Raw genomic sequence first — 27,980 nt, 5'->3', positions numbered from 1 at the left:
ATCCTTTCCTTCTCGATGGCAGGCAGGCATGACGCGGACCTAGGTCGGGGATTCGCTCGTCCACGGTCGTTTTCAGGCCCCTTCCTTCCTTAACGTCCGGGTCTTGGATAAAAAGTCTGGCATCTCAAGCAATTGGGCCCATACCTCCTTCCCTTATTGCATTGCGTTGGTAGCTGGTCCGGGCTCACCTCCCAGTTCTTGCCAGTGCCAGCTGTAAACCTTCCTTCACCGGGCGATGCCACTGCCAGATGACTGTTCTCGCTCTGCATTTAATTTCAATTTCTACTCATCGACCAAATAAACTCTATTCTCTTCTTCTGTCCCACTTTCTCATTGTCATCATCCATTGTTAGGCACTTTCTGTCGCGCAACATCAACTACATTCATCTTTTGGCATCGATTCAAGCATCATTCTTGCCTATTCATCAACACTACATCATTCCACTTGCAGCAGTGCTTCTTTCCGACATTTTCCTTTTTGTATTCTTGGGTAGGTGCTCGCGGCCGATCTATATCCCCTTCTCCATATCCCTCTCCTCCATCTTCCTCTTCTCTTCCTCTTCCATCTTTCTCACAACAACATCACCTCCAATCCTTCAATCTCCTTCGTTCCCATCTTGCACGGTATCGTGGACTATCTTACTTACTTTCACTTCATCTCAGTCTTGGTACTCCAGAGTTCGCCATCATCGGCTTCTTTCAGCCTGCTTTGTCCATCAGGTGCTTGACCATCAACCAAGCCCTCGAGGTACGTTTGGTTCCTTACTTCCGTGCACCATGACTTCTCTCTTCCCCTATCATACCACCACTGGTCTCTCGATCACTACCTTCGAGGTGGCTACCCACTGCCCAAGGACTTGATTCTTATTAGCATCGGATACATCTTGGAGCTCGTCAGCTACTCCTCCAGCAGTATCCCTCTTCATGTTCTGTTGCCACCCATGGACTGTTCAGCTAACTTGGAAACATAGCTAGATTTTCACACATCCCCGATTATTCGCATCTTGAACTGCTCTTTGCAGCCGATCTGTTGTTTGTAAGGTAAGAGAAGCCCATCACTCATATCATCTGTCCCCCTACTTCACATTGGATTCCACCTCACTGGACCTTGCAATTCCCATCTTGGTTTCTCGCTCCATGAACACCGACTAACATACAATGAAATCAGATATCTCAAGAATACATCTTCATTCAACGACGATCATGGAATCCAGCACTGTTGCAGCACCTTTTCTCTCCAACCAGTCCGATCGACGACCTCAGCATCTTGCTATCCCTGGGTCTGCCGACCACAACGCTTTGATGAACCAATTCCACGGCTTGAGCCTCGCTGGCATGGGCATGTCTGCCCCTCAAGCTGGATCTGTTGCCATGCAGCCACCTTACATGGTTTCCCCTGATGGCCTTATCCTTGCCCCCATGCAGGGTGCTCAGCCTTTGTCCATGAACCATCCCAATGAGTCAAACTATTCTGGCTATCAGATCAACGGAGGCTATGCCGGCCCATATGCACTTCCCGGACCCCTTATTCCATTCACCCCAGCTCGTGCCAACGCTGCAAACCCTCGTGATCGAACCCAGTCAGATGTTCCCGGTTTGGAGAATCGCCGTGGTTCTTACTCGACCACAGAGTCTGCCCCTGCCACTCCTTTCTATGGAAGCTGGCACCCTCGCGAGCATGGTCCCCGGGTTCACAGTGACCGATCTGCTTACACCACACCATCACCTCACCAGCTCCTGGTTGCCCAGCACGCCGAGGCTGCGAACAAGCCAAAGCCCTCCCCTGTATCTGAACGCGCGCTGGATGAGCTTCTGGCAAAGAACCCAGCTATTCCCCAGGCAGTACCCGCCGTCTTCACTCCCGCAGGTCATATGAAGAGCCTCGAACAGAGCCTTGAGAACCGAATTCCTGGCAACCGCAACGTCTACATCCGCGGTCTCCACCCCACCACCGACGATGAACTGCTGTTCCATTACGCCTCTCGTTTTGGTGACGTCGAGACCTCCAAGGCCATCATTGACACCGGTACAGGCGCTTGTAAGGGGTAAGTTATCTGTGCATCAACCTTCATTCAGAGGAAAGCTGACCGAGACTAGATTTGGGTTTGCCAAATTTTACGAGGTATCCCAGTCCGAGATGTGCATCCGCGGATTCCACCGCCTTGGATATGAAGTTGGTTTCGCTCGGGTATGTTCCCCCAGCATATGGGTCATGGCCAAGCCGAAACTAACATCCTACCAGGAATCCTTCAACTCTCGCCTCAAGGCTGAAGGCGATGAGCTCTCAACCAACCTCTACATTTCCAACCTGCCCAAGTCCTTGACCGAGGTGGTAAGTTCATTCCAATTATCGCAACTGGCTGTGAGATCCTGACTCTCCCTAGGAACTTGGTGTCATCTTCCGGGGCTACACCATCTTGTCCAGCAAAATTCTTCGCGACAGCATGGGCAATAGCCGAGGTGTTGGTTTCGCTCGGTATGTCCAAACTATCAGAAATTTGAGCCACACTAACAACAGACAAGCTTTGAGAATCGCGACGTTTGTGATGATGTGATCGACAACTTTCATGGCCAGCCTGTTGGCGAGGAAGGTCTTCTCATGAACATTCGCTATGCCGATACCCCAGCCCAGAAGGAATTGAAGCGTGTCACCGCTGAGCGCCGCCAGTTCCGAACCAACGAGTACAACATTGGTGCCTACGGTACTCCTCTCGTCGGCTACGGTGGCTCCATGTTCCCCCATCATGCACAGAACCGACGAGCGGCAGTCCCTATTACCCGCCCGTAGGTACAAAACTTCTTATTCTTCACAGCGATGCTAACACTTTTCCAGTCCTATGTCTGCGGACCACACTGGATCTGATACCAGCGATGCGGATCGACGTGCGGGACCTCAGCGTCAACCCACTGGGTATGAAGCGGGATTGTTGGGTCGTGAAATTTTGAGGTTTATCTAACCTTGAAACTAGAACAGCTCCCAACTTGTCCGCCGATGACGCAGTCGTCACGCCCACGTCGTCCGAGTGTGGTGAGAACACGACCGTTCGTGCTGAGACCATTGTCGCTGGTACCTCTTTCGACGCATCCCCTTCTCTCAAGAAGGAACCCAAGAAGGAAGTTTAAACTCACAGTTCTATCAACAATTGGCTACCGACTTCGTATGGTCGGCCATGCCCGTACTCGCGCTTTTTCATCAATTTTCTTTTCTGCTTTTTGAGGCGTCTGGCTCGACATCGAGACATAAGCAATCGTGCAACATCTTATGGTATAAGTAGATGTTACACTGGGGAGATTCATGCCATGATTTTGATGTCATGAGCTTTTGTAGCTTAGATTCGGGGTCACTTGTACCAGACGAAGGCGTTTAGAGCAGATCTTTATTAATGTCATAGAATCCTTCAATTGTTTGCAGAGTCAGTGATGTGTAGAACAGAAGATCATGGTGAATATTGATCATAGGCGCATCTCGTAAAACATGGGTATCATTGTATCATATCTAAACTGCCAGCTTTGACATGCTCTCCTCGACAGGAGCATCATCCTTTGAATTTATGACATCTGCGCCGAGTAGACCGCCCGATGTTTGGCCGTCTTGAGGATCATCCGACTCTTCCTCACCATCTTCGTCTTCATCTTCGGACTCGTCCTCTTCATCCTCATCGTCACCTTTTTGAGCCGTTTCCTCAACCTTCTCCTTAATAGCAGCCTCAAGGTCTTTCAACATCTTCTTTGTGAAGCCAGATGCCAGTTCTGTAGCATCGAGTCTCTTCAGGCCCTCCTTCATCATCGCCTTCTTAGCATGTTTGAAGAATGGACCAGGTTCGGTCGGCACAAAGTGAAATCTGCGTTCGAAAAAGCGCTTGATGCAGTTGACGTCCCGATCAAAATACATTTCGGCGTTTTGGTGCTCCATAGAAACCATCTGTGGGAAATCAATGACAACGGGCTCCAGAGTAAGCACCTCCTCGCCCTCTTCCGATTTCGTTATGTTCTCCTTAATAAGGATATTGAACTCGTTGAAATCGCCATGAATCAGTCCATGCTTGGCAAGTCGAAGTAGAAGAGCAATCAGTTCGCCGTACAGGGACGCTGGGTCGGGGACCTCGGCGATTTGTCGAAGGGGAAAAGCGTCTATCAAGGACATGACAATTGTGTGTCGAGATTGTGCAAATGGTTCGGGGACAGGTAAGCCCACCTCGCGCAGAGCCTTCATGAAAGCAAACTCTTTCATAGCTGCTAGTCTGGAGAGGTACATCCATGAGCCGGATTGTCGCTTTTTGAGGTAGTCTCGGTTCGACTTGACGGATCGGAAAGAAATACGGCCTAGTCGGTGGATCTTGAGAATTCGTTGAGTGCCTGTGTCGTCTGCCACGATCATAATATCACTTTCTTTGCCCACACCGACTCGGTCCCCTACACTGTAGACCTCTTTCTTCTTGGCATAGGTATGGAGGGCGAGGTAGTCAAGACCACCATATGTAAGTCGGTAACCGTCGTACTTTGCTTCCTTAACGCGGGCAATGAGGCCGACTTTGGCGAGAGCCGAGATACTCCTGTGGACGCTACCAGCACCACCTCGGAGGTGCGAAATCTTCTCGATCAATGATGTGGGTACAAGTTCGTGGTTTTTGCTTCCTTGTTCAACCTATAATTCCGTATAAGTCCAGTCCATTTGCGACCATGATGGCCAGGATATATGTACTTACAGCAGCCAAAACTTTCCAATCCTCTGCGGCGAGGTAGCGCATGTGTTTTGTGTCTAATTTCATGGTGAAGTCGTTTCTCAGAAAGTTCGGAATATATGATGTGCTTTCCTGTCCACGAGATTTTGGTGTTTAATTGACGTTTTTGTTCGCTGATGCTTGGAGGGGTTCTTCAGATGGTGGGGTTATTTTTTTTTATCAAGATCTTATCGCGAACAACCTTGACAACCGCTTTGACCTCGACAACCATGTGGGTCTCGTAGCCAGCAGCACGTGATGAGGCTGGCCAGGCGGCAGCGCCTCGCGTAACCCAGCAGAGCTACCTACAGCAAAGCATTGAGCTTAGCCAAGCAGCCCTCCATCACCTTCCAACTACGACGACCAACAACCACGACTCCATCGATAATTGACCTTGCGCGTTGTGATCACTGAGTATACAGCTCGGTCACGCATAGAGAATTATATCCCGACTTGTTTTTACACCTCCAATTTATTCAGTGAAGCTCTACAAGCGCCTAAGCCGTCGACGTCAACATGGCTCAAGACAGCGAAGTGCCAAAGGCGGCTGACAAGGGCAAGGGCAAGGCCGTTGACGATGCCAAGAAGGACAAGCAACAGACAAATGGAAAGGAGGACGAGAAGATCGAGAGTATGGGATCCCCGCCGTTTCGCGAAGCAATGTTGTACTGACTAGGGTCCAGCCGCTGAGGAAGAGCTCAATGAGGAAGATCAACAACTCAAGAACGAGCTCGACTTGATGGTTGAGCGGTTGACTGTGAGTTATTATAGAATTGATCTGCTACGTACCGTTCTAAACTTTGTATAGGAGTCAAACTCGGAACTCTATAAGCCCGCCCTGGAGGCCATGAAGACCTCGATAAAGACGTCGACGTCATCCATGACAGCAGTTCCCAAGCCCCTGAAATTCCTACGACCACACTACGAGACTTTGACGAAGCTTTACGAACAATGGCCCGAGAGCGAAGACAAGACTTCGTTGGCAGATGTGCTCTCCGTCATCGGCATGACTTTCTCAGATGAGGACCGACAAGACACACTTCATTACCGACTCCTCGCACCTACATCCGACATCAGCTCATGGGGACACGAGTACACCAGACATCTTGCTCTCGAGATTGGCGAGGTGTATATTAAGCGAATTAACAACGAGGAACAGACCAAGGATTTGATCGATCTCGCGCTTGTCTTGATTCCTCTCTTCCTCAAGAGCAACGCCGAGGCCGATGCAGTGGATCTCATGAGTGAGCTTGAAATCATCGAGGAGATGCCCAAGTTCGTGGATGAGAACACCTACGCCCGCGTGTGCCTTTACATGTCCTCCATGGTCAACCTGCTCACTTACCCCGACAACGAGACCTTCCTCAAGACCGCGCACGATATTTACATGGAATACAAGCAGTTTGCGCAGGCTATTGTCCTTGCGATTCGACTACACGACATCGACCTTATTAGGGCCGACTTCGAGAAAGCCGAAGACCCTGCTCTCAAGAAGCAGCTTGCCTTCCTCATTGGTCGCCAAAGAATAGCTCTTGACATCGAAGACGACTCGGACGAGAGTGATGCGATCGCGGAGTCTCTCAGCAACATTAAGCTATCAGAGCACTTCAAGTCACTAGGCAAGGAGCTAAACATCCTTGAGCCCAAGTCCACCGAGGACATCTACAAGAGCCATCTTGAGAGCAGCCGTGTCGCAGGAATGACAAACCTTGATTCTGCCCGACACAATCTTGCAGCGGCATTTGTCAATGCCTTCGTCAACGCAGGATTCGGAAACGATAAGATGATGCTTGTTGACGGCGAGAAGGAGACGTGGGTGTGGAAGACCAAGGCCGACGGCATGATGTCTACCGTGGCTTCCATGGGAACCCTTTTGATGTGGGACATTGAGAACGGGCTTGACAAGATCGATAAGTACACATACTCCTCTGAGACCGAGATCTCGGCTGGTGCCATGCTTGCTATTGGAATTATGAATTCCGGTGTGAGAATGGACTCTGACCCAGCTGTTGCCCTCTTGGCCGATAGCGATAAGCTACACCACCCTGACCCCCTCATTCGAACAGCTTGTATCATGGGTCTCGGACTGGCATATGCCGGATCGAATAAAGAGGACATCCTCGAGCACCTCCTACCCATGATCTCTGATTCTTCTTATGATATGCAGATCTCGGCAATGGCTGCTCTGTCCTGTGGTCTCATCTTTACTGGCTCCTCTCATCCCGAAATTAGCGAAGCTATTGTCACCACCCTAATGGACGACGACCGCAAGAGCCAATTGACCGACAAGTGGACACGATTCTTGGCTCTTGGCCTAGGTCTTCTCTTCTTTGGCCGACAAGAAGAGGTTGACGTCATCCTTGAGACCCTCAAGGCTATTGAGCATCCCATGGCCAAGTCCACCGCCGTGATGGCTGAGATCTGCGCTTGGGCTGGCACAGGTGCCGTTCTCAAGATTCAGGAGCTTCTGCATATTTGCAATGAGCACCAAGAGGAGACCGATGAGAAGAAGGGTGACGAACTACTACAGGCTTATGCCGTTATCGGTATTGCTCTCGTGGCAATGGGCGAGGATATTGGTCAAGAAATGGTTCTGCGACAGTTCGGTCACCTTATGCACTACGGTGAAGCCAACATCCGCAAGGCTGTACCTCTCGCTATGGGTCTTATCAGCCCCAGCAACCCTCAAATGAAGGTCTACGACACACTCTCAAGATACAGTCACGACAACGACCCTGAGGTCGCCATCAACGCCATCTTTGCCATGGGTCTTTTGGGTGCCGGCACAAACAACGCCCGCTTGGCCCAACTGCTGCGACAACTTGCTAGCTACTACCACCGTGATCAAGATGCTTTGTTCATGGTGCGAATTGCTCAAGGTCTCCTCCACATGGGTAAGGGAACTCTGACAATCAGCCCCTTCCACACAGACCGACAGGTTCTATCCCGCGTCTCGGCTGCCGGTCTGCTCGCTACCCTTGTTGCCATGATCGAGCCCAAGGAGTTCATTACCGGACAGTCTCATTACCTCCTATACTTCCTTGTCACCGCCATGCACCCTCGCTTCCTTGTCACACTGGACGAGAACCTCAAGCCGCTTAAGGTCAACGTTCGCGTTGGTCAGGCTGTCGATGTCGTCGGTCAAGCTGGTCGTCCCAAGACCATCACTGGTTGGCAAACTCAGAGCACACCGGTGGTGCTTGGATATGGTGAGCGGGCGGAGCTTGAAGATGAGGAGTACATTAGCCTCAACAGCACCCTTGAGGGCCTGGTGATCTTGCGGAAGGTAAGTTTAGCAACCCACACATGATTTCTTTATAGATACTAACTGTTTTAGAACCCTGAGTGGGAAGCTGAGAAATAGACGGTTTGAACTTGTTTAGAGCACGGTGCCGGTTACAAGGACAGACCTAATTAAACTGTATTTTATGGTAATCTGCCGTAAGCGCAGCAAAGAAAGGGGCAGGATTGAACATTCGATAGACGTAAAAACCGGGTTCCCATTTTGAACTCGTTTTCAGCGTAACTGTACTATGCTGGTTCGTGTAGAACCAAACCCAAAATTGTTCATGCTGTGCTCGTAGATGCCAATCAAAGATTCGTAATGACATGTTGCTAATGATGCCCACAATCATGGACTCGATCTATCATTGTAATTCCCGAATAATAATCTTAAATCTATATGCAATGCTTGCCAATTCCATCGTTCAAACGCCAGCATGAAAAACAGAATATCACCATGTCTTGGGTCCAAAATGCTCACCCTCCGGGACGGTGTTATATGAGCAAGCTTGCCAGTCGCAACCCTGCTTGTATACTTCAGTACCCCACCACTTGAGATTTTGCGCAAAGCCAGGATAAATAAAGCCGAAAAAGACAACCACAATACCAAATGCAAGGCCAGAATCGAGAGCAGCACTCAGAGTCATGGTGTACTTGCTCCACCAAGCGTTGTGGCGGTTTTTGATAACATAATTGAAGATATAGCAGACGAGCACCCAGACAGAGAAGTTGAGACCCGTTGCAGGGGGTATCCACGACATGGCGCCAAAGATGACAGGGAGGTTGACCTTGCGCAGAATGCTTGAGCGGTGACGTCGACTGTAGAGCCATAGAGGAATCGGCAGGAGGGCGCCGAGCGGGAAGAACCAGACCAGGGATCGATAAATGGCCTTTGGACCGAAGAATTCGTTAGGCCCGACGACTCCCCACAAAATGGAGCCGTTGAAGTGGACTCTAGCGATGGGACATGTGAAGCCGTTTATTGCCTCAGAAGTGCAGATACCTCTGATATTGGCAAACATCCAGTTGAGCACACCAATCTGGGTCAAGGAGGATACAAGAGTAGCCACGATTTGGACCAGGAAAAGGATTCGCGGAGGGATCTTCATGTAGTGGCCGAGCTTGAGATCAGATGCGAACTTGATACCCTGTGCCGATGAGATATAGCCGTATGTTACGAAGACCATGTTGGCAATGGGTCGACCTGGAAAGACGACACCGCAGATGAGTTGGCAGATGAGGTAAATGCTGCTGTGCTGGTTTGTCACGGCCATGATGATGCCATTGGGAATGAAGAAGAGAGCTCCGAGGGCGAGGGCGAGCAGAAGACCGTACCAAGGCAAATGGACAGGATAGCTAGGTTGGTTAGTAAATCGACTATAGGGGTTTGGGTGTAAGCACACTTACTATTCGACGACAAAGATTCCAATAGCAGTCATGGAGAGGAATGTGATCAAGTACCAACTCAGGGGAGCATCCTTGTATCTCTTCATGAGCTTGCTATGGATATCCTCACGACTAATGATCCCATCAACATGTGAGGCGGATGACATCCGTCTACCGGTTGAGTCGGTTGACTGCCGAGGCGGTGATCCAGGGGAGTCTGCGACGGGCTCGTACTTGGGTTGCCCATCTTCGCGAGCCTCCTCCAAGGCGCGTTTCCAAGATGTCCAGATATCTTTACCATGCCAACAAGCGGTATGTGTCAAAAGAGCAGATAGACCAGCGAACTGAACACCATAACTCAAGACATATGTGATTGGAAGAAAGACTCTGCTGTAGTTATGATACGCCTCTCGATCGAAGAGGAATTCGGGCGTAAGGATCTTGCTGACATCGTAAACCTTTCCAGTATTGTCGAACACAGCCGCGGAGAGGATTGGCATATACGAAGAGAAGAGAACGTTGCTGTAGTATAGGATAGGCGCAATGATCCACATCACCACAGCAAGACCTCCAATAACGTTCATGGCTGCCCAGAAAGGGACCAGTAGTGGTGAACCGACGTAAGTGACCTGAGCCCAGTCGAAAGTCAGGGGAAATAGGCCGAGGCCAGAAGAAACGCCAAACAGGTTGGCGATAACAACGTTCTTGGGGGCAAACCAAGTGATAACGTTGAAGTAACTGAGTGCTGGCATGAGTAGTCCAGGCAAAAAGTAAAAGAGGAAGGACACAGTCCACACAATGTAGAAGAACTTCCACCTGCTGATGGTCCAGCCTCCAGCAGGCTTATTCTCTTGTTTGTGAAGGGTCGAAAACATGGCTGCCGACATCAGAGTTCCAGGCCAAATCATACCGCTGGGTCGAACGAGGAATCGTCGGGTTAAACCTGCGAAACCATAACCAAGGATCTGCGTGGATATAGTAAGAAGAAGCTGGTACACTATAGGAGCTTCCTGGTTGTAGAATTGAGTTTGCTCGACGATAACGTCTGTCGCGAAAGCAAAACCAAAAGCAACATTGCTGCTAACATAAACGCACGTATGCTCCTTTTCGTTCCAACGGCCTTGCGCAAGCCACCTCCTCACACGAGTGCGTTTCTCAATCTTATGTGCACTATGCGCATCGTCGCTAACAGATGGTACTCGCACACCGTCAACGAACTCTTCTTCAGGGTCGTAGGGTCGCTTTAGCACGAAATCCCACAGGTGTCCAAGAGGATGGACAAGCAATAAAGCAATAACTGGAGTAATGGCAACACTGGGGTATCTTAATGAGAAGAACAAATTGGTCGAGGAGCCGAGAATGGCGAATATGACGGAGAGACACCACATGCGCGGTGTGTTTATGGAGAGAGTGGTGTTGTCTGTGGGCGGAACCGAAGCGCGAACGGCCTCGTGAGGAGAGTTTTCTAGATATTCGGTATCTGAGGCAGCGGAAGAAGCGTCGTCTAGCAATGCGCTATCCTCAGACTGGTCGTCTTTCAAGCTGCCATCGAGAACAGCAGGATGTGTAGGTTCACCAAGACCCATACGGCCCTCAAGGCCGGAAACTAGGACGGCGCCATCGATCTCTTCTGACAATCTCGAGGAGGACTTTTTGCTGAGTCCGGAGCGGTGCGAGGTCTCGCTGCGCATTGTATCGGTAACTTGACGAAGTTGGTGAGAGTCAGGATCATATCTATCACTGCCAGCAGGAGAATTATTGCGACTGGGCGTTAGCGATACGGAGCCGTAGGGAGCTGCGTCGGAGCGGGCGGCGGCTGAGCGCAAGAAGGGCGTCTTCTTGGAAGCCATGTCTAGGTCGGCGACTGATGGTTGAGGCGTAGCATCTAGATTGTCATCTATGTCGGTATGTTCGAGGGACGACAGAGCTGCATTGTGATCGTCGACGAGAAGTTTTGGAGGAGTAGAAGAAGAAGCAGCCGGGGTAGCAGAAGTAGTTAATAATGGCAGAGGCATATGAGAGGCCGGAGCCTGATACGGCAAGACATGGCCCTGGTCTTGTTGGACTGGGTGTGAGGGTGAGACAGTCACAGTGGACCTGAAGGTGGAGGATGAGGACGAGGATGTTAGGGGCTGAAGGGCAACGTCCTGGCGGAGCGTCGGGGAATCATCAGCAACCCTGTCTACGTCTCCGACTCTCTGTGCTAGGGACGAAGACGCTGAAGACTTGCGGCTAAGGCTTCGTTTGCTTTTGCTGGATGAAGAGGAAGAACTGGTGGTGTGTTTGCCCATAGCGGGGAGGGGCGTGTGTCGTGTGTCGCGTATCGAGGCTACCAACTACTAGGTATTAGGTATCAGAAGAAGCCAAGGCAAAGCAGCAAGTAGGTAGGTATCCGTAGCGGGGCGTGATCGATGGGCATCAGCTATCATCGATCTGGACTGGTTTAGGCACAGGTAGGTATGGAGCAGCAAAGCAAAAGAAAGGGTCCTTTTGTGATAGGGTAGTCACTGTAGCTAGTGGCTAGTGTATACTTCTTTGCTGGATGATAGGTAGAATTGCTAATAAACGAATGAATTGAAGCAGACAAAAGGAAAGTAAAAGCAAGGCTACGGCGTTATGGATGGGAATTGTTTACAGAGTACAGGTACGCTAAACAGGCAGCCCTGTCTCCTCTGGACGGATACGCGTGGGGAGCCCAAGGGTTTTGAGTGGGTGACCAGGATTAGGCGGAAAGACAAGGGAGTCGGTGACGGGATGACGCATTCTATTTAGTTGATTAAATATTCTTCGACTTCAGTAGCCATTTTATGTTTCATGCACTAGAGTCATTATATTCAAGTGAAGAGAAGTTGTTATGGCGCTCAAGGTAGACAGACTCTAACAGTAGACATCCGTCTGCCATCTACCATGATAATGGTTGCATGACTTGTCAAAACACTTCCTTTACAGGTGTGCAAGGAATGGAAATTTATCCAATTGGATTGCAATAATTGCGGGAGGCTGCCGAAGCCAAGCACTATTCCACAGGGTATTTGCTGTTGCTGTTACTGCATAGAATCCTTCTACTAGAAGGGTCATGGCCAGAATGGGAAACGCACCGTCTTGCCCTTGTTCAGTTGGTAATTGACGTGCTGTGATAGGATGCGCAAGTGAAGATTTTGTACCAGGTCTGTGATGTGAAGCGATGCGATAGCCCTGCTAGGCTGTATTGCATGTGCATGGGGTTTAGCATCACAGGTCTACATTATATCAAGTGAAGTGCTTCACAAATCCGAGCCTGGTGCTCTCCATCATCGTAGGCCGATGGCTTCTTCCTTCAACTCTTCTTCCGGCCTCTCAAAAGGGCTTTTCTTCTTCAATCTTCGCAGAGAATATTCCATGTTTATCCTTGGGGGATTCCTGCTGCCGATTAGTCTCCGGCGGCCCTTTGGGAATCCGGCGGGGCCTCTTCAAGCGAACCTCGCATCCTGAAAGAAGGTCTCAACGTCTCTGCACGGTCTTTTGTCTTTTCAAACGGGTTCCTTATAAAGCTTCATCCTAGATATCGCTTCAACCCATGTCCTCGTTCCCGAAACGCACGGAGCATCATATCTTGACGTGCGTATCTGCATGTCTAATCCTAACGTTGTTAGATGTCATATAAAATAGGGTTCAACACCAGGAACGGACAAACTATATTCTTATAAGTCAATGTCGACGACTATTTTAGTATTGCCTTTCCTGTAATACTCCTCAGCAGTACAATACTATAGTATCAAGTACATGTCGTCTTCTTACTCTTCCAGCTGAGTGTCAATCATTTCGCCACTATCAGCTTCTAATGCAACCCAACTTCTGCCAATTCATCAAGATCATCATGAATTCTATTTATATCCTTCCCAAAGAAAGCCTGTCGACGATCAAGACGTGGCATGCCGCTATTATCTTCAACTGACCTCATACCAAAAGCAATCATGCAGCAAGCAACGCGTAAGATAAGTTGATCAACATGAATCAATTCAAATTCAGTAAACTACAGTAAATCAAATCCATCCAGGTATCTACCATTCCGCAGCTATATCCTCCCAGCCGCTTTTTATCCATGCCTTGCCAGGTATTCCTCTGGCCGCGCCCATAACGCCAATTTCATAACATTCGTTTATCATGTCCTCAAACAAAAGGTATCGTAAACAAGTTAATCCAATTCTTCTTCCAACCCTGCGTATTCTGTCGGGCTGGGTAACGTACTCTCCGTCAAAGAGGAGTGAATAGAGTAGAGTGATGCCAACCAGCAATCAAACATGGTCGCAACCTTTTGCGCCTCCGCGTTTGATGGTTCTTGCCTGGTTAATTGATCGCGCAGTCGTTCGTAAGCCTCGATCATGACCCATATCTGCAAAGCTGCCGTGTTCTGTCCGTTGCGCAGGGGTCGGCCTGACATAACGGATGATAATTCGCTCGTAAGTAAATCAAGCGCTATTTGGAGACTGATGTTGTCCTGGAATGAGTGCCCCGATGATGACGGGGGTCTGAATTCGTCTGTCCAGGAGTGTCTTGGTGTTCCCGGGTATTCGGGAGAAGGTGGTGGTGAGAGAGAATAGGGCTTGAAGTAGATATCGTCGCCTGCAACTGCAGCCACGTTCGTATCGTGAGTAGGTGCAGATCTGAGTCTGGGTCTCAGCTGACGGGGTACAGCCGTCATTGATGAGTAAGTATTTGATGTTCGCATGCTCTGAGATCGCTTTGCTGCATACGGAGGGATTTGGAGAGGAGTGTCGTCGAATGAGTATTGCGATGCGCGGGATGGTATTTGTGAGTCCAGCGCTGGAGGGCCATCTCTTGATTCGAGAAGAGCGCTGTATTGATCAGCGATCAACTCGACACTCGATGTCTTTTCTGGTGTATCTTTTGCTTTGCGCGCAAGGGCATGTTGCTCTAGTTGACCAATTCTAAAAACGGGTGTCTTTGCTTGACGGCGCATGGCTGATGAGGTTGAAGTGGTTGATGCTGTCGAAGGGTAGGATGCACTATCCAGCGATGGCCGAGCCTTGTGTTCATGGAGAGTTAAATGATGAAATTCGGGAATCTGACGCTGAGATGACTGTCTTTGTGGCGGAGGGCTGAAGAAAGCTCTCGGTTCAGGCTCGGGGTCGGGATGTTGCACCGGCTGATGTCCTTGAGGTGAATACATTTCATGTTCATAGACCTCCTCAGATTCTGGTAGTGAAGGAACAAAAACAGTTTTAGGTCGAAGATAATGATCCCATTTAGAGTCGCTCAAGTCAGGCGCACCATTTGACATCTGACGTTGCGAAGGTGAGGGAAAGGTTGTGCTCTGAGGGCTTAGACTGGCCATGGTAGAAGATGAGTGAGAATCGGTAGAGCCACGCTTGGCCTTGTTGAGACTTTTGAGCTTGGGGTCGGGTTTCTGGAGTTTGCGCCTCGGCGGCTTTAGGCTGTGACTTCTTCCGAGGTTGTTTTCCATGATGGGCGATGGGATATTTCAGTATTTGGCATTAATAAATGTGAATAGACGCTCAAGTTGTGTGTTGAAGTTACGTTAGTGGATCGTTGAGTGAAGCGGTGTGTTTTGGTTGATGGTCACGTTGAGAATCTATAGCAGCAGTCACGGGAAGATAATAGATCTGAGTTATATGACGAAGTGCAGAGAGAAGGGAAAAAGCAAATGTGCAGCAGACCAGATCAAGAACTGCCATCCTTACGAGGTACGTAGACTAACAATATCCTGGTATAGTAAAGTAGAGCCGAGAATGGATTGAACCACTCTCCAAGGTCTTACCGCTTCCCTGGCCCAAGTGGCTTCAGACCTGCATGTTAGATTACAAGGCCCCAATCAAGAGACCACGAGGGAGAGCAAAATACAAGAGGTACCCACGTCATGGGTCACTGAAGCGGAGAGTGCCCAGTGCCCCAGCTCTTTAAAGAGGGAGAAGGGTAGAAAAAAGGGTTGGGGACAGGGATCATGACCTGCAATATGCAATGCAAGTTGGAAGCAACTTTTCAACTTTTTCTGGTAGCGAACTACTGTAGTCATAGTCATGGTTCATAAGAACACCCACAGCATAGTCTGGGCATACAGGGCTGTAATGACTGATTGAGTACTGAATGCAACTCAAGAGATGTAATACATACCTAGGTAGGTACAGATAGGTAGCAAGGCACATATTCTACGGAAACAAAAAAACAAGATTCATATCCACCACCCTCTCTCGGGTACCTACCTAAGGTACAGTACCCTACTATTGGTCTTGTTCCAGAACCTGATCAGAAGACTCAGACACACCACATCCAGCATTCCATTTCTGCAGCGGTGAAGAAGCCACTGAGGTGATAATCTACCAAAGTTAGTCAGGACCAGGACCCTGTCTCGTCTCTTAGAGGGCAGAAGGGCAAAAGGGCAACACCACTAGAGAAATAAGGTGCCCTAGTTAAACGGTTGTCAACCCGAATGGCCCTGGCGCGTCGCGTGTTTAGCTTGACTGATGTCATGTGTGTAATATCTAGGTGCCTAGGTAGAGAAGACCTGGACCCTTGAGAAGGCCTGAGCTCATTATCACGATTACCGGACCGGAGACAAGGGAGTCAGACCCGGCTGGGACCGAGACCGAAACCCTACGTGTCCTGCTTGTCCCGTCCTTGGCTGATGCAGTGAAACCGTCTGTCTCTCTTTTGGATGTTTATTTGTATGTACGCGATTCGACGTGTCTGTCTTTGGTGAGTTGAGAGAAGCGCAGGGCTGCTGCTGCTGAGCTCTCCCTTACACCGCGGCATTTGATTTGAGTCTCGAACACGAGAATTCCTTCTTCCTTTTCTCTTCGGTCTTATATATTCCTCATTGTCATTGGTTTCTTTGGTTCGGACATATCAGGATAGTAGAATCAAGACCTCGGTGGTTCCTTTTGTTAGGAACTTTTTGTTGTTTTTAATGAACAGATGGAACACGAGAAGAAGGCTTGAGTCGAAAAGTCAATTAATCAATACAGTGTTGGATGTCTAAGATACTGTGACGGATACTGTATGCCTTTCTCGGGTGGCTGAGAAATGGCTCGTTGCTTGGTAGGACTAGAATGACAGTCAGGTAGGACATATCTGAGACATTACTTTGACTTCCGATGGCTTGTGATATAAACATTCGGAAATCAGTATTAGATACAAAATGGCCTCCTATAAGATCAGCCAATGTCTTCGTGTTGTATGGCTTCTCGTATCACTTATACATGTTTAGAGGGAGGGTGAGGGGTAAACTGACTCGGATCAGATCCATTGGATCGCGGGGATATATCGTGGGGTCAGACATTGACATCCATTCTAGCACAGACGATTTCCAGTTCATCAGTTCAATCCTGGACTCCGCTCAGCTCAGCTCAACGAACTCGGGCCACTGAAAGTAAACCCCAAATCTAACCACTAAAAAGATCACGAGACAGACTCTCCAATACTAGACCCTGTCCTGCGGGGGGAAGACCGAGAACAGTTCACTCTGTTCTCATGTACAGAGATGGGGTCACTATCGCGGGGGCGGGTCTTTAATATCTGTTTGTTAGAGTGGTATCAGTGAGTACTCCAATAGCCCCTTAAATTTACAGTGCTAGACAAGTATTCTTGGTCAGTGACTAAACCCCATAAACCCCCAAAACTCACAATCCACCCCCAACTTCTCTCCCCTCAACCCCAAGCATTCTCTATCGGCAACAACTTGCCGCTTCCTCATGATACAAATTCATGTTCATGGGGGTTTCTCTTCAATGATAAACGGGGCAAGTCGATTTATCCATCAATCACAGATGATCAAATAATCTGTCATGGCATCTCGACCCTTCTCTTACCCCACATTCTCGGACATCGTGAGGTCTCATGAGAGGGAGTTGAACAAAAATAAGAGGACCAGAGAAAAGGGTATAAAGACTCACAAGTCCAGCTTTGTCTTGATTTTAGCCTCAATTGAATCTATTCTGTTTTCTGCGACTCTTGGACCCGAGTCTCAAGTGATAATCATCTCATCATAACTCCTCTCTCGTATTAAGACCTCCTCCGACTACTACCTCGTTTTCCCCTCCCCGCGTTCGGAGCGACTTCAAACCCCCGCCCTCCACTCGACTCTCATGCTTCACTGAGTCCGAGTTTCTCTTCAATTGAACCAAAAACGATACATATAATATACCGCAATCATGGGTGAAATCACAATCACAGGCTGGAAGACTCGCGATGTTCGCTTTCCTACCTCCCTCGACGGAACTGGTTCCGATGCTATGAACGCTGCTGGAAACTACTCCTCTGCATACTGCATTCTCCAGACCGACTCTGACTACACTGGCCATGGAATGGTAAGTCACTCAATCTGAACCAGTAGGTTATCATAGCTAACTTTCCAACTCAGACCTTCACCATCGGCCGTGGAAACGACATCGTCTGCGCCGCCATCAACCACGTCGCCGAGCGTCTCAAGGGAAGAACCCTCTCCTCCCTCGTCGCAAACTGGGGTCAAACATGGCGCCATCTCGTCAACGACTCTCAACTCCGCTGGATCGGCCCCGAAAAGGGCGTCATCCACCTCGCCCTCGGCGCCGTCGTCAACGCCGTCTGGGATCTCTGGGCCAAGACCCTCAACAAGCCCGTCTGGCGCATCGTCGCCGACATGAGCCCTGAGGAGTTTGTCAACTGCATTGACTTTCGCTACATCACCGATGCCATTACCCCCGAGGAGGCTATCGCTATGCTCAAGGAGCAGGAGCCTACCAAGGGCAAACGTCTTGAAGAGGCTCTTAACAACCGCGCTGTGCCAGCTTACACGACCAGTGCAGGATGGTTGGGTTACGGTGAGGACAAGATGAAGAGCTTGTTGCAGGAGACTCTTAATGCTGGATACCGACACTTCAAAGTCAAGGTTGGTGGTGATATCGCGCGCGATCGTCATCGATTGAGCATTGCTCGTGAGGTTATTGGTTACGACAAGGGCAATGTCCTCATGACAGATGCCAACCAGGTCTGGTCTGTCCCTGAGGCCATCGAGTACATGAAGCAACTAGCCGACTTCAAGCCCTGGTTCATCGAGGAGCCTACATCACCCGACGATATCCTCGGCCACAAGGCTGTCCGCGACGCCCTCAAGCCCTACGGCATTGGCGTCGCCACTGGAGAGATGTGCCAGAACCGAGTTATCTTCAAGCAGCTCCTCCAAACCGGCGCCATCGACGTGTGCCAAATCGACGCCTGCCGTATGGGTGGTGTGAACGAAGTTCTCGCCGTCCTCCTCATGGCCAAGAAGTTTGGTGTGCCCATCGTTCCTCACTCCGGTGGTGTCGGTCTTCCCGAGTACACCCAGCACCTGAGCACAATCGACTACGTCGTTGTCTCTGGTAAGCTGTCCGTCCTCGAGTACGTGGACCACCTGCACGAGCACTTCTTCCACCCCTCTGTTATCAAGGATGGATACTACACAACCCCCACGGAGGCTGGTTACAGTGTTGAGATGAAGCCCGAGAGCATGGACCGATTTAGCTACCCTGGTGAGCAGGGTGTGAGTTGGTGGACATCGGATGAGGCTAAGGTTATTCTCGATGGTGTGAAGATCTAGAGTGGTTTGAAAAGTAATTAGATGCATAGCTAAAATACCTCGGGAAGAAATGAATTTATGAGACATTTACAATACAGAACATGATCATGAGTGTAAAGTTGATGCCGACTATGACAATGGTTTATGTCCCTACTCGTTCAGTTATGAACTTTGTAATATCTCCCAACTCTTCAGGGCAGTACCAATGCGCCATGTCAGGGTATGTCTTGAACTCAACCTCGATTCCCATGCGCTCCAAACAGTTAGCTGCCTGTTGACCATCATAAAGCTCGACATCTTTGTCTCTTTGACCATGTCCCATAAACACCGGAGTCTTTATGAAAGGAAAGGACTTTGCTGGCGGTTCGGGGTCAAGCTCTGCTTCTTCCCGAAGCTCGTCGATGGCTTTTTGCAGCGGCGTTCTACCGTCCTCCTCCGTCTCAAACATCCAATCGTCAGAGATATCCTCATCTTCGTTCTCAGCCATTAAGGTCTCAGCCAGAGGCATGAACCCACTCATGATAACCACAGCACCTAAACTCTGTCCCTGCCAGAGTAGTCAACTCACCAACGCCATTGCACCGCCCTGGCTGAAGCCCACAAGTACGACTCTTCCAGCATCACCGTTCAACATTTCGATTTCGTCTTTGAGTATTTTATGGACATGTTCCACACTTGGACGCATATCGCCACGTGCTTCAGGTTCCCAGTCACCTGTGCCTTCGTACCATTGATGAATCAGTGAGCGACGGTACTTGGTCGCCCGAGCGAGAGGAGCAGTTGGGAAGACAAAACGAGCGTGTGGAAGAGATTCCTGGAAGGACACCGATGGGTTCGAGGAAAGAGATGCGAGGAGAGGAGAATGAAATTTCTCAGCGTTGAAGCCACGACCATGAAGAACGAGTATGGTGTGTTTGTGGGGAGATGATAGAGGAGAAATGGTTATAAGAGGAGGAAATTCGCCTGGTTTGAGGCGAGAGGAAGATATTCTATCTCCTCTTTCCTCCATCTCTGTTTAGTTCTGCTAACGGATGTTCTCGAGTAAACATATAAGTGGGCAATGGTAGCCGGTATAACAGCACAAATTGGATTAGGGTAGAACCCAATTCCAGCTTTGAATATGTATGGCTTTGTAATGGAGATAAAATACTGAATGAGATTCAAAGGTGTGTCAAAGAGTGTTTGCGTCCTGAAATACAATCCTTGTCGCGAGGCAAGATAGATGCAGGAGGATACCGCTTCATGATGGTTGAGCAAATCCTTACATGGAGTGTGATGAGATGGTCCGGTTATGTACCTACTTTTAGCTCAGCTCAAGTGAGATATATCCAAAACTATTGAAAGTGATGAATCAAGTTATGGTCATAAAACTCTTCCTGATTATTATATAAATTATTGTATGATCAGTTCGCCTTCAATCGCTGTTCTGTAATGACCCTCCATTGCATTGAGCCAACATCGCCAACATCACTGGATCTTAGCGACCGTGTCCCTATATTCCGCCCCACGCCCTTCACTCAACCTCACTCACATCACCTCATCAAACCTCACAGACTCACTCATTCACCCTCAAAATGAGTCTCACAGACTATAAAACCGATCCCGTCCTCTCCTTAACAACCACATTCACCGCCTGGAAATCCCTTCTCCTCGCCATCGCCCTCGGCGCGTCTGTAGGTCCAGACTACGACACTTCTACATCCCTCTTCTTCGACATTGTCAATATCAAGCCAACGTCCCTCGCTACTCGTCTTACAAGATGGGACGCGCTGTACTTTATGCACGATGCGGCCAATAGCAAGATTTATGAGCAGGAGTGGGCTTTTGGAATTGGCATGCCTGCTGCTGTGCGTAGTATCTGTGAGATACTAGGTCTTCAAACCTGGGAGTCTCTTGTCGCCATTGGGATCTCGCACGTTTCGCATCTTGTTGCTGTATTGGCACTTTATCAACTTACTATCACTTTGTGCAATGATCGGAAGCTTGCGTATCTGGCTGCTGTCGTGCATATTCTTTCTCCAGCTGGACTGTTCATATCAGCGCCGTATGCAGAGAGCCCATTTGCATGCTTGTCCTTCATTGGCAATCTTCTCTACGCAATCAGCCTCAAAAACAGTCCTGATTCACTAAAGCGAAATCTTGCAGTTGTTGGAGCAGGGCTATCATATGGAGTTTCGTGCACGCTTCGAAGCAATGGTCTTTTCGGAGGTGTTTTGTTTGCTGTGGAAGCTGTCAGGTGTTTCTTAGCACTTTTCAACGGATTCACTTTCTCCAAAGTCGTTAGACTCATTTCGCCTGTTATTGGAGGCCTTTTGGTAGCGGTTGGATTTGTCGCACCGCAGGTCCTGGCCTGGATGCGATACTGTAACGGCGAAAGTATCGACGGAGAGCAAAGGTCCTGGTGCGGACACCGTATCCCAAGTATCTACACCTTCGTTCAGGAGGAATACTGGTATGTTTCCCTTCACACCCTACACAAACACAGTAACGACTAACACGAACAGGGACGTTGGCTTCCTCAAATACTGGACACCCAACCAAATTCCTCTTTTCCTCCTTGCAGCACCCATGCTCACAATCCTCATAAAATCAGGCACAGAGCTCATGCGCGAGCCATCTCGAGGCCTCAGAACCATGACAGTGGGTACAGATGAACAATGTAGACTACTGGTGCGAACCCTCGCTGCATTGCAAACGCTACTTGCCGTCTTGGCCATCACCAATTATCACGTCCAAATCATCAGCCGCTTGTCATCCGGATACCCCGTCTGGTATTGGTGGGTAGCGTCATGCCTCATGGACAAGCAGAGGCAGAACTTGGGCTACGGTGTGATTGTGTTTATTACCATGTATGCGACGATCCAAGGTGGGCTCTTTGCGTCCTTCTTGCCTCCTGCCTAGTCATACATAGATGCATCCGCAGGGTATCAGAAGAATTGATCGTCATAAGCATAAGGGACGAAATAGTTTAGTCATCTTATACTAAGTTAGAAAAGCATTTAGGCTACTTTATTTTAGTAGCCTAAGCCTTAGAGGACATTTCTTCTGTTGCCCACCTAGTGCATGTAAGGTTATGCGGGTTCCTATTGTCGCGCTCTATGCACACACCAGTGTTATCAGCATCTAGATTAGAAGCATCGCCCCAAACGCTTGTATTATTATTGTATAAGAAATCCAAATGCAATCGCTGAAGAGTTCGTTACCATCTACACCGAACCAACATCACAAACGCCGTCAACACCCAAATGAAATGCGCCACGTCTATCCTTCATCACTCAGTTGACAATCTTCAAATAGTGGTAACGCCCTCCCTGTGCTCCCACTTCGGATCGGCACCCTCGTGCGCAGCTTCCAGCTTGCCAATGCACGCCAGGCCTCGCGACTGGGACCAGGTCTTAACCCAAATAGGCGCGCCCATAGTTGTTGTTCCTCTTCGATATCGTCTATTTGAAAAATGGGGGAGTTGTGTAGCGGACTTGACGATCCTTTGCAGTTCTCAGTCGTAAAGTCTTCATCGTGACTGCACGGTGCCACAGTGGAAGCCTCAGTGTACCAACTATCAGATTGCTCCCCCTCGAAAACGGGCTGGGAGAAAATAGAGGAATGTGACGAACTTCCCGTGGATTCGTTATTCTCTTCAGGTCCTGTTCCGAGTAGTGTTGTATTCTCCGTGCTGGAACTCTCAGAAGCCGGAGCAGGCTGCGAGACATTGGGCCGCAGAAAGAGGTTAAAGAGGTTGCGGTAAGACTAAAACTCATCCTCCGAGTCACTGTTATCATTAATCCTGATGGCTCGCCATCTCCTATCAGTCAAGTCTTGGGCAGCGGTTCCTTCGCTTTCTGGGTCAACATAGCCTTGACCTCCAGCAATGCTCAGAGCAACAGGCAGGAAGACAAGTGCGTGGAGGGCGGCGAAGATGACAAGAGACAGCCAAACTCGGAAGTAGTAGATCTCGAAAATCTTGGAACGCGTGAAGGCGAGCACAGAAACGCCCAAAAGCTTGGTGACTGTGATGCCGGAGAACACCGATCCACCGACGTTAACAAGGGCAGTCCAAGCTCGAGCATCACGACCACGGAAGGCATTGCTATTGCCCTCCATTACTGTGCGCGACGGATACATGAAAGCCCGTGCAATGTGCGCGCAGAACTCTACCGAGATACCGACGCAGATGATGAGGTTGACAAGAGAAACAGCGTTCAGAGATACATTGAACAAGGCCATGCTGCCCATAATGTCTACAACGCTCATCACTACCGTGACAGATACCACAAGCGCCGTGAGTAGTGAGCCCAGCAGTACAGAAGCAACAACGAAGATTATACCAACAGCAGCACACAGCAAACCGGCTGTTAATGGCACAATACTGAGATATTGATCGAAGAAGATGTAAAAGACGCTGTACGGGAATACCTCTGCGCCGGTCCTTTCGGTGATGTCAGAGGCGATACGACGAGCAGCAGAGTATGCAGCGATGAAGTCTTCCTGGCTTCTCAAAGGAGTATGCATTGTTCTGAAGTGAGTCGACTTAACACGAGTTTCATCGGAGTTCAGGACAACAGCTTGACCATACGCAGCTTGGCCGGCCAGAGGGCATTCTTCACCAGTAGGGCTTGAAAGGAACTTCTTGAGGTAGTGGATGAATTCCTCATCTTCAGGCATTCCGTACAAGGTAGTGTTCCAGGCTGGCTTGCGGTCAGCAAAGCAGGTCTTGCCGTGTTCCTTGCAGCAGTCTTCGAAGATGGGGTTCAACCAAAGGAAGTAGTCATCAATCCAACTCGCTGCTGGTGAAGCAATGTAAGAAACGTCAGGTCTCTGTCGCTCGAGCTCCAGTGTGTTTGGGAGTGAGAGATCCTGGCAAGTAGTGAATCTCGAGCAAATCTCCTGTTGTGCCTTGCGCTTGGAAGCGTCGACTTCACGTGTGACAAAGTATACGGGGGGTCCAGTCTCCAAGTATCCGTACAGGTCATTGAAGAAAGGAATCAAATAAGAGCCGTCGGGGATAGCAACGCGCTGGTCAAGGCCAAGTTGAATCTTAGGCAAGAGTGCCAAACCTCCTGCAAACATCCCGAGGAAGATTGTGACAACAGCAAGCTTGACCTTCTTTCCGAGAAGGCGTGGGGCATATGTGTTCTTGATGAAAACCTGTAGCAAGCTCTCCTCGGCCATATCTGATCCGCGGCTTCCACCCTGAACGAAACCATTAGTGCCGTTGAGGTGGACTCTCGCCTTAGTGATCTGCCACCATGGCCACAATTCACATCGATGGTCTTCAACCCGCATCTGGTTAAGTGAGAGAAGTGAGACGAACATCGTCATCTGGAGCACTGCGTTAACCAGGACGGCACCGGCGGCATAAGCAGCAAAGTTTCTGACTGCCGGCATGCCAACAGCTGTGCCGAGAGCAAAAGCCACAGTTTCCGTCAGAGCAGAGAAGAGGATAGAGGGTCCCATACGACCAAGCGCCCTAGCAACTCTTTCTTCAACCATCTGGTCGGGGAAGCTAACGTTGACTCTCTCAAGCTCGTGAACAATCAAGAAAATATTGTCCACACCAACAGCGAGTACAATGAAGGGAATGACTTCCATGATGATAAGCGTAGCCTTCAGACCAACCCATGAGAAGAATCCGATTGAAGCGGCGATGGACATGAGAACAATAACGATACCGGCCAAGCCAAGCGTAACCTTTGACTCTACCAAGAGCACGGCGGGATTGCGGAAGATATGCTTGAGCGGTGTACCGAGAGCCATACAGGCATAAACAAACATGACAATGTAGCTGATGACGATGATCTTGGCGTCCGTGTTTGTCGACTTGTTGAGTTCTTGCTCTAGACTGATCTCGGTGTTGAAGGATAGTCGAAGACCACGTTCTTTGGCCTCTTCCTGAACCTCGAGCAGTCGGTCGCGAAGGGCAGTTTCCCAATCCACGGCCCTGGCAATAGCATCGGTTCCTTCTTGGGCATTGTTGACAACCCAGGTCACAGTAATGGCATGGGCATCAACCACATCATCATCATAACCACCAAAAATCATGTTGGGTTCAATAGGCTGTCCAAAGTCCGGGCGACAGTCAACAGGACTCTTTGCGCAGGCACGAAGATCGTCCTTCCAGAACTCGGGATCCAGTCCACCCTTGGAGTGCCAGTATGCTGAAACAGACTGCACCACACAGGCATCGTTGGAAGGCTTGAAGCACAAATCTTGAAAGTACTTGCCGTAGACAGGGCTTTCAATCTTCTTGACACTCTCTTCAACCTCAATCCACCATTTCAGTGTATCGTAGCTGAGGACAGGCCCGGGTCCAGATGGGTTAGTGTCATTGGCAAGGAAGATCTTCTCGGCGCGGTAAAAGGGTCCAAAGTTCTCGTCGAAATAGGCTTTTTCCTGTGCGGCAGCAGAAGATGGGCTCACCCAAAGACGAGCAGGCTCCTTTTCGAGGTCGAATCGGAACAATCCAATACTAAGGATTGCGACAAAGAGCAGACTGAGGCTAATGCACCACCCGGGGAAGCGAGCTGCGACATGACCAAGTTGGTAGAAAGCTTTGTCACACCGGTCGTTGACCCAGTATCTCTTAGTTGGGCGCTCACGCATCGCCTCTGTATCAACCGGACCACCTTCGTCTTCATCGTCACTGTGAGAAGATTCGTGGAGTAGTCTTGTTCTCTCGACGCGATGCTGCGAGTATTTTTGATAGGCGATATGCCCAACAACGGCCAAGATCAAGGTAGACAATAAGACACTGTAAACGAATATGGAAGCGAATGAAAGGCAAGGGAGAAGTCCTACTTTGCAAGATTTAGAATCCTTGACATCCGGGAGCGTCGGGCAGACCTCAGGACAATCGACACAAACGCAACGGTAATCGGGGTCCTCGTCGTTGCACTTCTTCGGCTTCATGTCCACAGGATGCAGCTCGGGGTCGCTGTACTTTGTTGGGAAATTGATTTGGAAGGGTGAGCCAGCAAAAGGTTTCTTGTCTCCAAGAAACTTGAGCATTTCGGTATAGTTCTTCGCGCCGCCACCAATAAGATCCATGGCTTTCGAGTTTGCGCCGCCAAACTTAACTTCCTTGCAACTGTCGTAGAAGCCGGAGCCATATTTCTCAGATACAAGCTGGTCGAGCTCCGTTACGAGCCTCTTGCCATTCTTGGGGGCAGAATCGGTTACATTGATGAAGGTAGACTGGTCAGGAGAGCAGGTGAATGTGCAGAAAAGGTTGAAGAAGTTGTCTTTACACGCGGGACATGAGCCGATGAGTGTGTTGGGAGTGCCGAGCTCGGACTTGAGTGATTGTACCTAGGATTGTTAATATGGTGGTCGTCATGACGCTCGAGATATGCTCACCTGGGCAAGAGTACAGCAGACAGGTCCAGTCCTCCATTTCTCGCCACAAAGGTCGACGAGCTCATTGCGAAGCTCTTTGTCAGGATCCTTGGCCAAGCCATTGTCGACACATGGAAGCTCTTTGCCGAAAAAGCCCTGCTTGCCACAATGGTCACGGAAAGCGCATCGTCCGGGCTCGTGTTTCGGTGTATACTGCTCAGCGAAACCTAGCCCGGCGAAAAGCACTGCAGCTCCGAGCTGCGATGCGATGCCTTGATGCATCTCGGGGTAATGGGGCCGCACGCAGCGGTGGATAGATACGGAGTCGTTTGTCGCGATTTATGAATAATGCCGACTTGACGTACGATGCGACGATAAGCGTATGACGATAACTAAGATGCTGGGAAAACAATCATAATAGATTGTGCGAATATGAAGGAAAGACTCCTACAAATGGTGGGGAAAGTCAAAGACGCGTCGGCTAAGAAGGCGCAACCGTTACAAGAGACTCAGAGGTTGGTAGGTAGGTAAGTACCTGGTATGGACGGTGATGTCGTAGCTCGGTGACGGGTCCATACCTAAGTACGAAAGCTTGAATCCGATGGCGGGTGAATAGGCAGATAGGTTAGTGTAGCGGGTGCTTCAGAGGTCACGATTGACCTGCGTCATTGGGTCCTACTGTCAAGACGCTGTTTTGATTGGACAGTATCCTGAGCTTTAGTGCTCATGCGCCCTAGAAGCCGGGGTTGAAGCCGGGGTTAAGCTCGAGCGTTCGTACGTTTCTGCAGTCCATGAATCATTGCAGCTCGCCCCAGAAACGCATCGCATTTACCCTAGACACACGCATGAATTCACATGTTTGACAGTCGTGTCAGGTCTTCAATGTTCTATGTATATCTTATAACCTATGTGAGGCCCAATAATTTGGTCCCCCAGGTGAGTGACAGGAGATATGTCTTCTAAGGCTTAGGCTACAATAATAAAGTAGGATAAATGCTGGTCTAAGCCGGCATAAAGTGACCAAATAATTTCGTCTCTTATGCCTTCAGGGGCCAATTCTTCTGATACCCTGAGGCCACTGTGTGCCAGCTTAGGTACAGTATTATTTGGACAGCCTTACCCTGGTGTCCGAAGCCGTAGAGAACAGTTCGTTGTCAGCCGAAGTCATGTCTTATCGGACATAAAAGTTGATTGATATCAACAAAATTCAAGATCCGACGATGAACCAACATCACAAAATCGATTCACTAACAAGAATTCCGGATAAGGTCAAACGTAATCTCTGCCGTAGAGACACGTTTCTATAAGATTAAATACATATTGAATCAGTTGTATCTCATGCTGAATTAAGCTTCTTCGCTGCCCTTTTTTGATACTAGTACGTCTTTGTGAGACATGCGTCTCTTAAAGGTTAATGTTTTTCTAGAGAAAAAAAGTTTCTGAGAGGATATGCTCAATGAATACAAGATACTCAAAGTAAAGCATCTTATTGCGACTCTATCACAATGTGCAAGACGCTGTGTACGGCACGTGATGCTTTCGAGAGTCTCGCGCCTACTCCACCCCTAGTTTGAGAGCCTGAAAAAACACCATGACTCTCTTCGATGCGTCATTCAGAGTCCATATTTCCTAACGTCATTATACTAAGAAAAGAGCGGCGGGAACTTTGATAATTAGCGACTCATCTTTTTTGGTTTTTTGGCCTC

General features: G+C 49.3%; 9 protein-coding genes across 9 annotated transcripts; 4 read left to right on the top strand and 5 right to left on the bottom strand.

Annotated features, from left to right (window-relative positions):
• Window positions 1-1,203: 1,203 nt before the first annotated feature.
• On the top strand, window positions 1,204-3,123 carry FIESC28_06700 (uncharacterized protein; the record flags this gene model as incomplete). The annotated part of the gene is made up of 7 exons (XM_031160843.1): window positions 1,204-2,045; window positions 2,098-2,188; window positions 2,243-2,332; window positions 2,385-2,476; window positions 2,524-2,784; window positions 2,834-2,911; window positions 2,970-3,123. The coding sequence occupies 7 exons, from the start codon at window positions 1,204-1,206 to the stop codon at window positions 3,121-3,123; spliced, it is 1,608 nt and encodes a 535-aa protein (XP_031015221.1).
• Window positions 3,124-3,496: 373 nt separating this feature from the next.
• Window positions 3,497-4,769, bottom strand: FIESC28_06699 (uncharacterized protein; the record flags this gene model as incomplete). Its single annotated transcript, XM_031160842.1, has 2 exons — window positions 3,497-4,645; window positions 4,707-4,769. 2 exons carry the CDS (start codon window positions 4,767-4,769, stop codon window positions 3,497-3,499), a joined length of 1,212 nt encoding a protein of 403 aa, XP_031015220.1.
• A 468-nt stretch (window positions 4,770-5,237) lies between these two features.
• FIESC28_06698 (uncharacterized protein) lies at window positions 5,238-8,085 on the top strand (the record flags this gene model as incomplete). The annotated part of the gene is made up of 4 exons (XM_031160841.1): window positions 5,238-5,352; window positions 5,405-5,478; window positions 5,530-8,007; window positions 8,059-8,085. The coding sequence occupies 4 exons, from the start codon at window positions 5,238-5,240 to the stop codon at window positions 8,083-8,085; spliced, it is 2,694 nt and encodes an 897-aa protein (XP_031015219.1).
• Window positions 8,086-8,455: 370 nt separating this feature from the next.
• Window positions 8,456-11,680, bottom strand: FIESC28_06697 (uncharacterized protein; the record flags this gene model as incomplete). Its single annotated transcript, XM_031160840.1, has 2 exons — window positions 8,456-9,359; window positions 9,411-11,680. 2 exons carry the CDS (start codon window positions 11,678-11,680, stop codon window positions 8,456-8,458), a joined length of 3,174 nt encoding a protein of 1,057 aa, XP_031015218.1.
• A 1,883-nt stretch (window positions 11,681-13,563) lies between these two features.
• FIESC28_06696 (uncharacterized protein) lies at window positions 13,564-14,853 on the bottom strand (the record flags this gene model as incomplete). Its single annotated transcript, XM_031160839.1, has 1 exon — window positions 13,564-14,853. One exon carries the CDS (start codon window positions 14,851-14,853, stop codon window positions 13,564-13,566), a length of 1,290 nt encoding a protein of 429 aa, XP_031015217.1.
• Window positions 14,854-17,557: 2,704 nt separating this feature from the next.
• On the top strand, window positions 17,558-18,963 carry FIESC28_06695 (uncharacterized protein; the record flags this gene model as incomplete). Its single annotated transcript, XM_031160838.1, has 2 exons — window positions 17,558-17,713; window positions 17,767-18,963. The coding sequence occupies 2 exons, from the start codon at window positions 17,558-17,560 to the stop codon at window positions 18,961-18,963; spliced, it is 1,353 nt and encodes a 450-aa protein (XP_031015216.1).
• Window positions 18,964-19,084: 121 nt separating this feature from the next.
• FIESC28_06694 (uncharacterized protein) lies at window positions 19,085-19,951 on the bottom strand (the record flags this gene model as incomplete). The annotated part of the gene is made up of 2 exons (XM_031160837.1): window positions 19,085-19,489; window positions 19,544-19,951. The coding sequence occupies 2 exons, from the start codon at window positions 19,949-19,951 to the stop codon at window positions 19,085-19,087; spliced, it is 813 nt and encodes a 270-aa protein (XP_031015215.1).
• A 565-nt stretch (window positions 19,952-20,516) lies between these two features.
• Window positions 20,517-21,843, top strand: FIESC28_06693 (uncharacterized protein; the record flags this gene model as incomplete). The annotated part of the gene is made up of 2 exons (XM_031160836.1): window positions 20,517-21,394; window positions 21,447-21,843. 2 exons carry the CDS (start codon window positions 20,517-20,519, stop codon window positions 21,841-21,843), a joined length of 1,275 nt encoding a protein of 424 aa, XP_031015214.1.
• Window positions 21,844-22,689: 846 nt separating this feature from the next.
• Window positions 22,690-26,556, bottom strand: FIESC28_06692 (uncharacterized protein; the record flags this gene model as incomplete). The annotated part of the gene is made up of 2 exons (XM_031160835.1): window positions 22,690-26,247; window positions 26,296-26,556. 2 exons carry the CDS (start codon window positions 26,554-26,556, stop codon window positions 22,690-22,692), a joined length of 3,819 nt encoding a protein of 1,272 aa, XP_031015213.1.
• Window positions 26,557-27,980: the final 1,424 nt, after the last annotated feature.

Source organism: Fusarium coffeatum (assembly GCF_003316985.1).
Source record: "Fusarium coffeatum strain FIESC_28 chromosome Unknown BRIP53273_contig_142, whole genome shotgun sequence".
NCBI lineage: Eukaryota > Fungi > Ascomycota > Sordariomycetes > Hypocreales > Nectriaceae > Fusarium > Fusarium coffeatum.
This window is presented reverse-complemented; position numbering and strand designations above follow the sequence as displayed.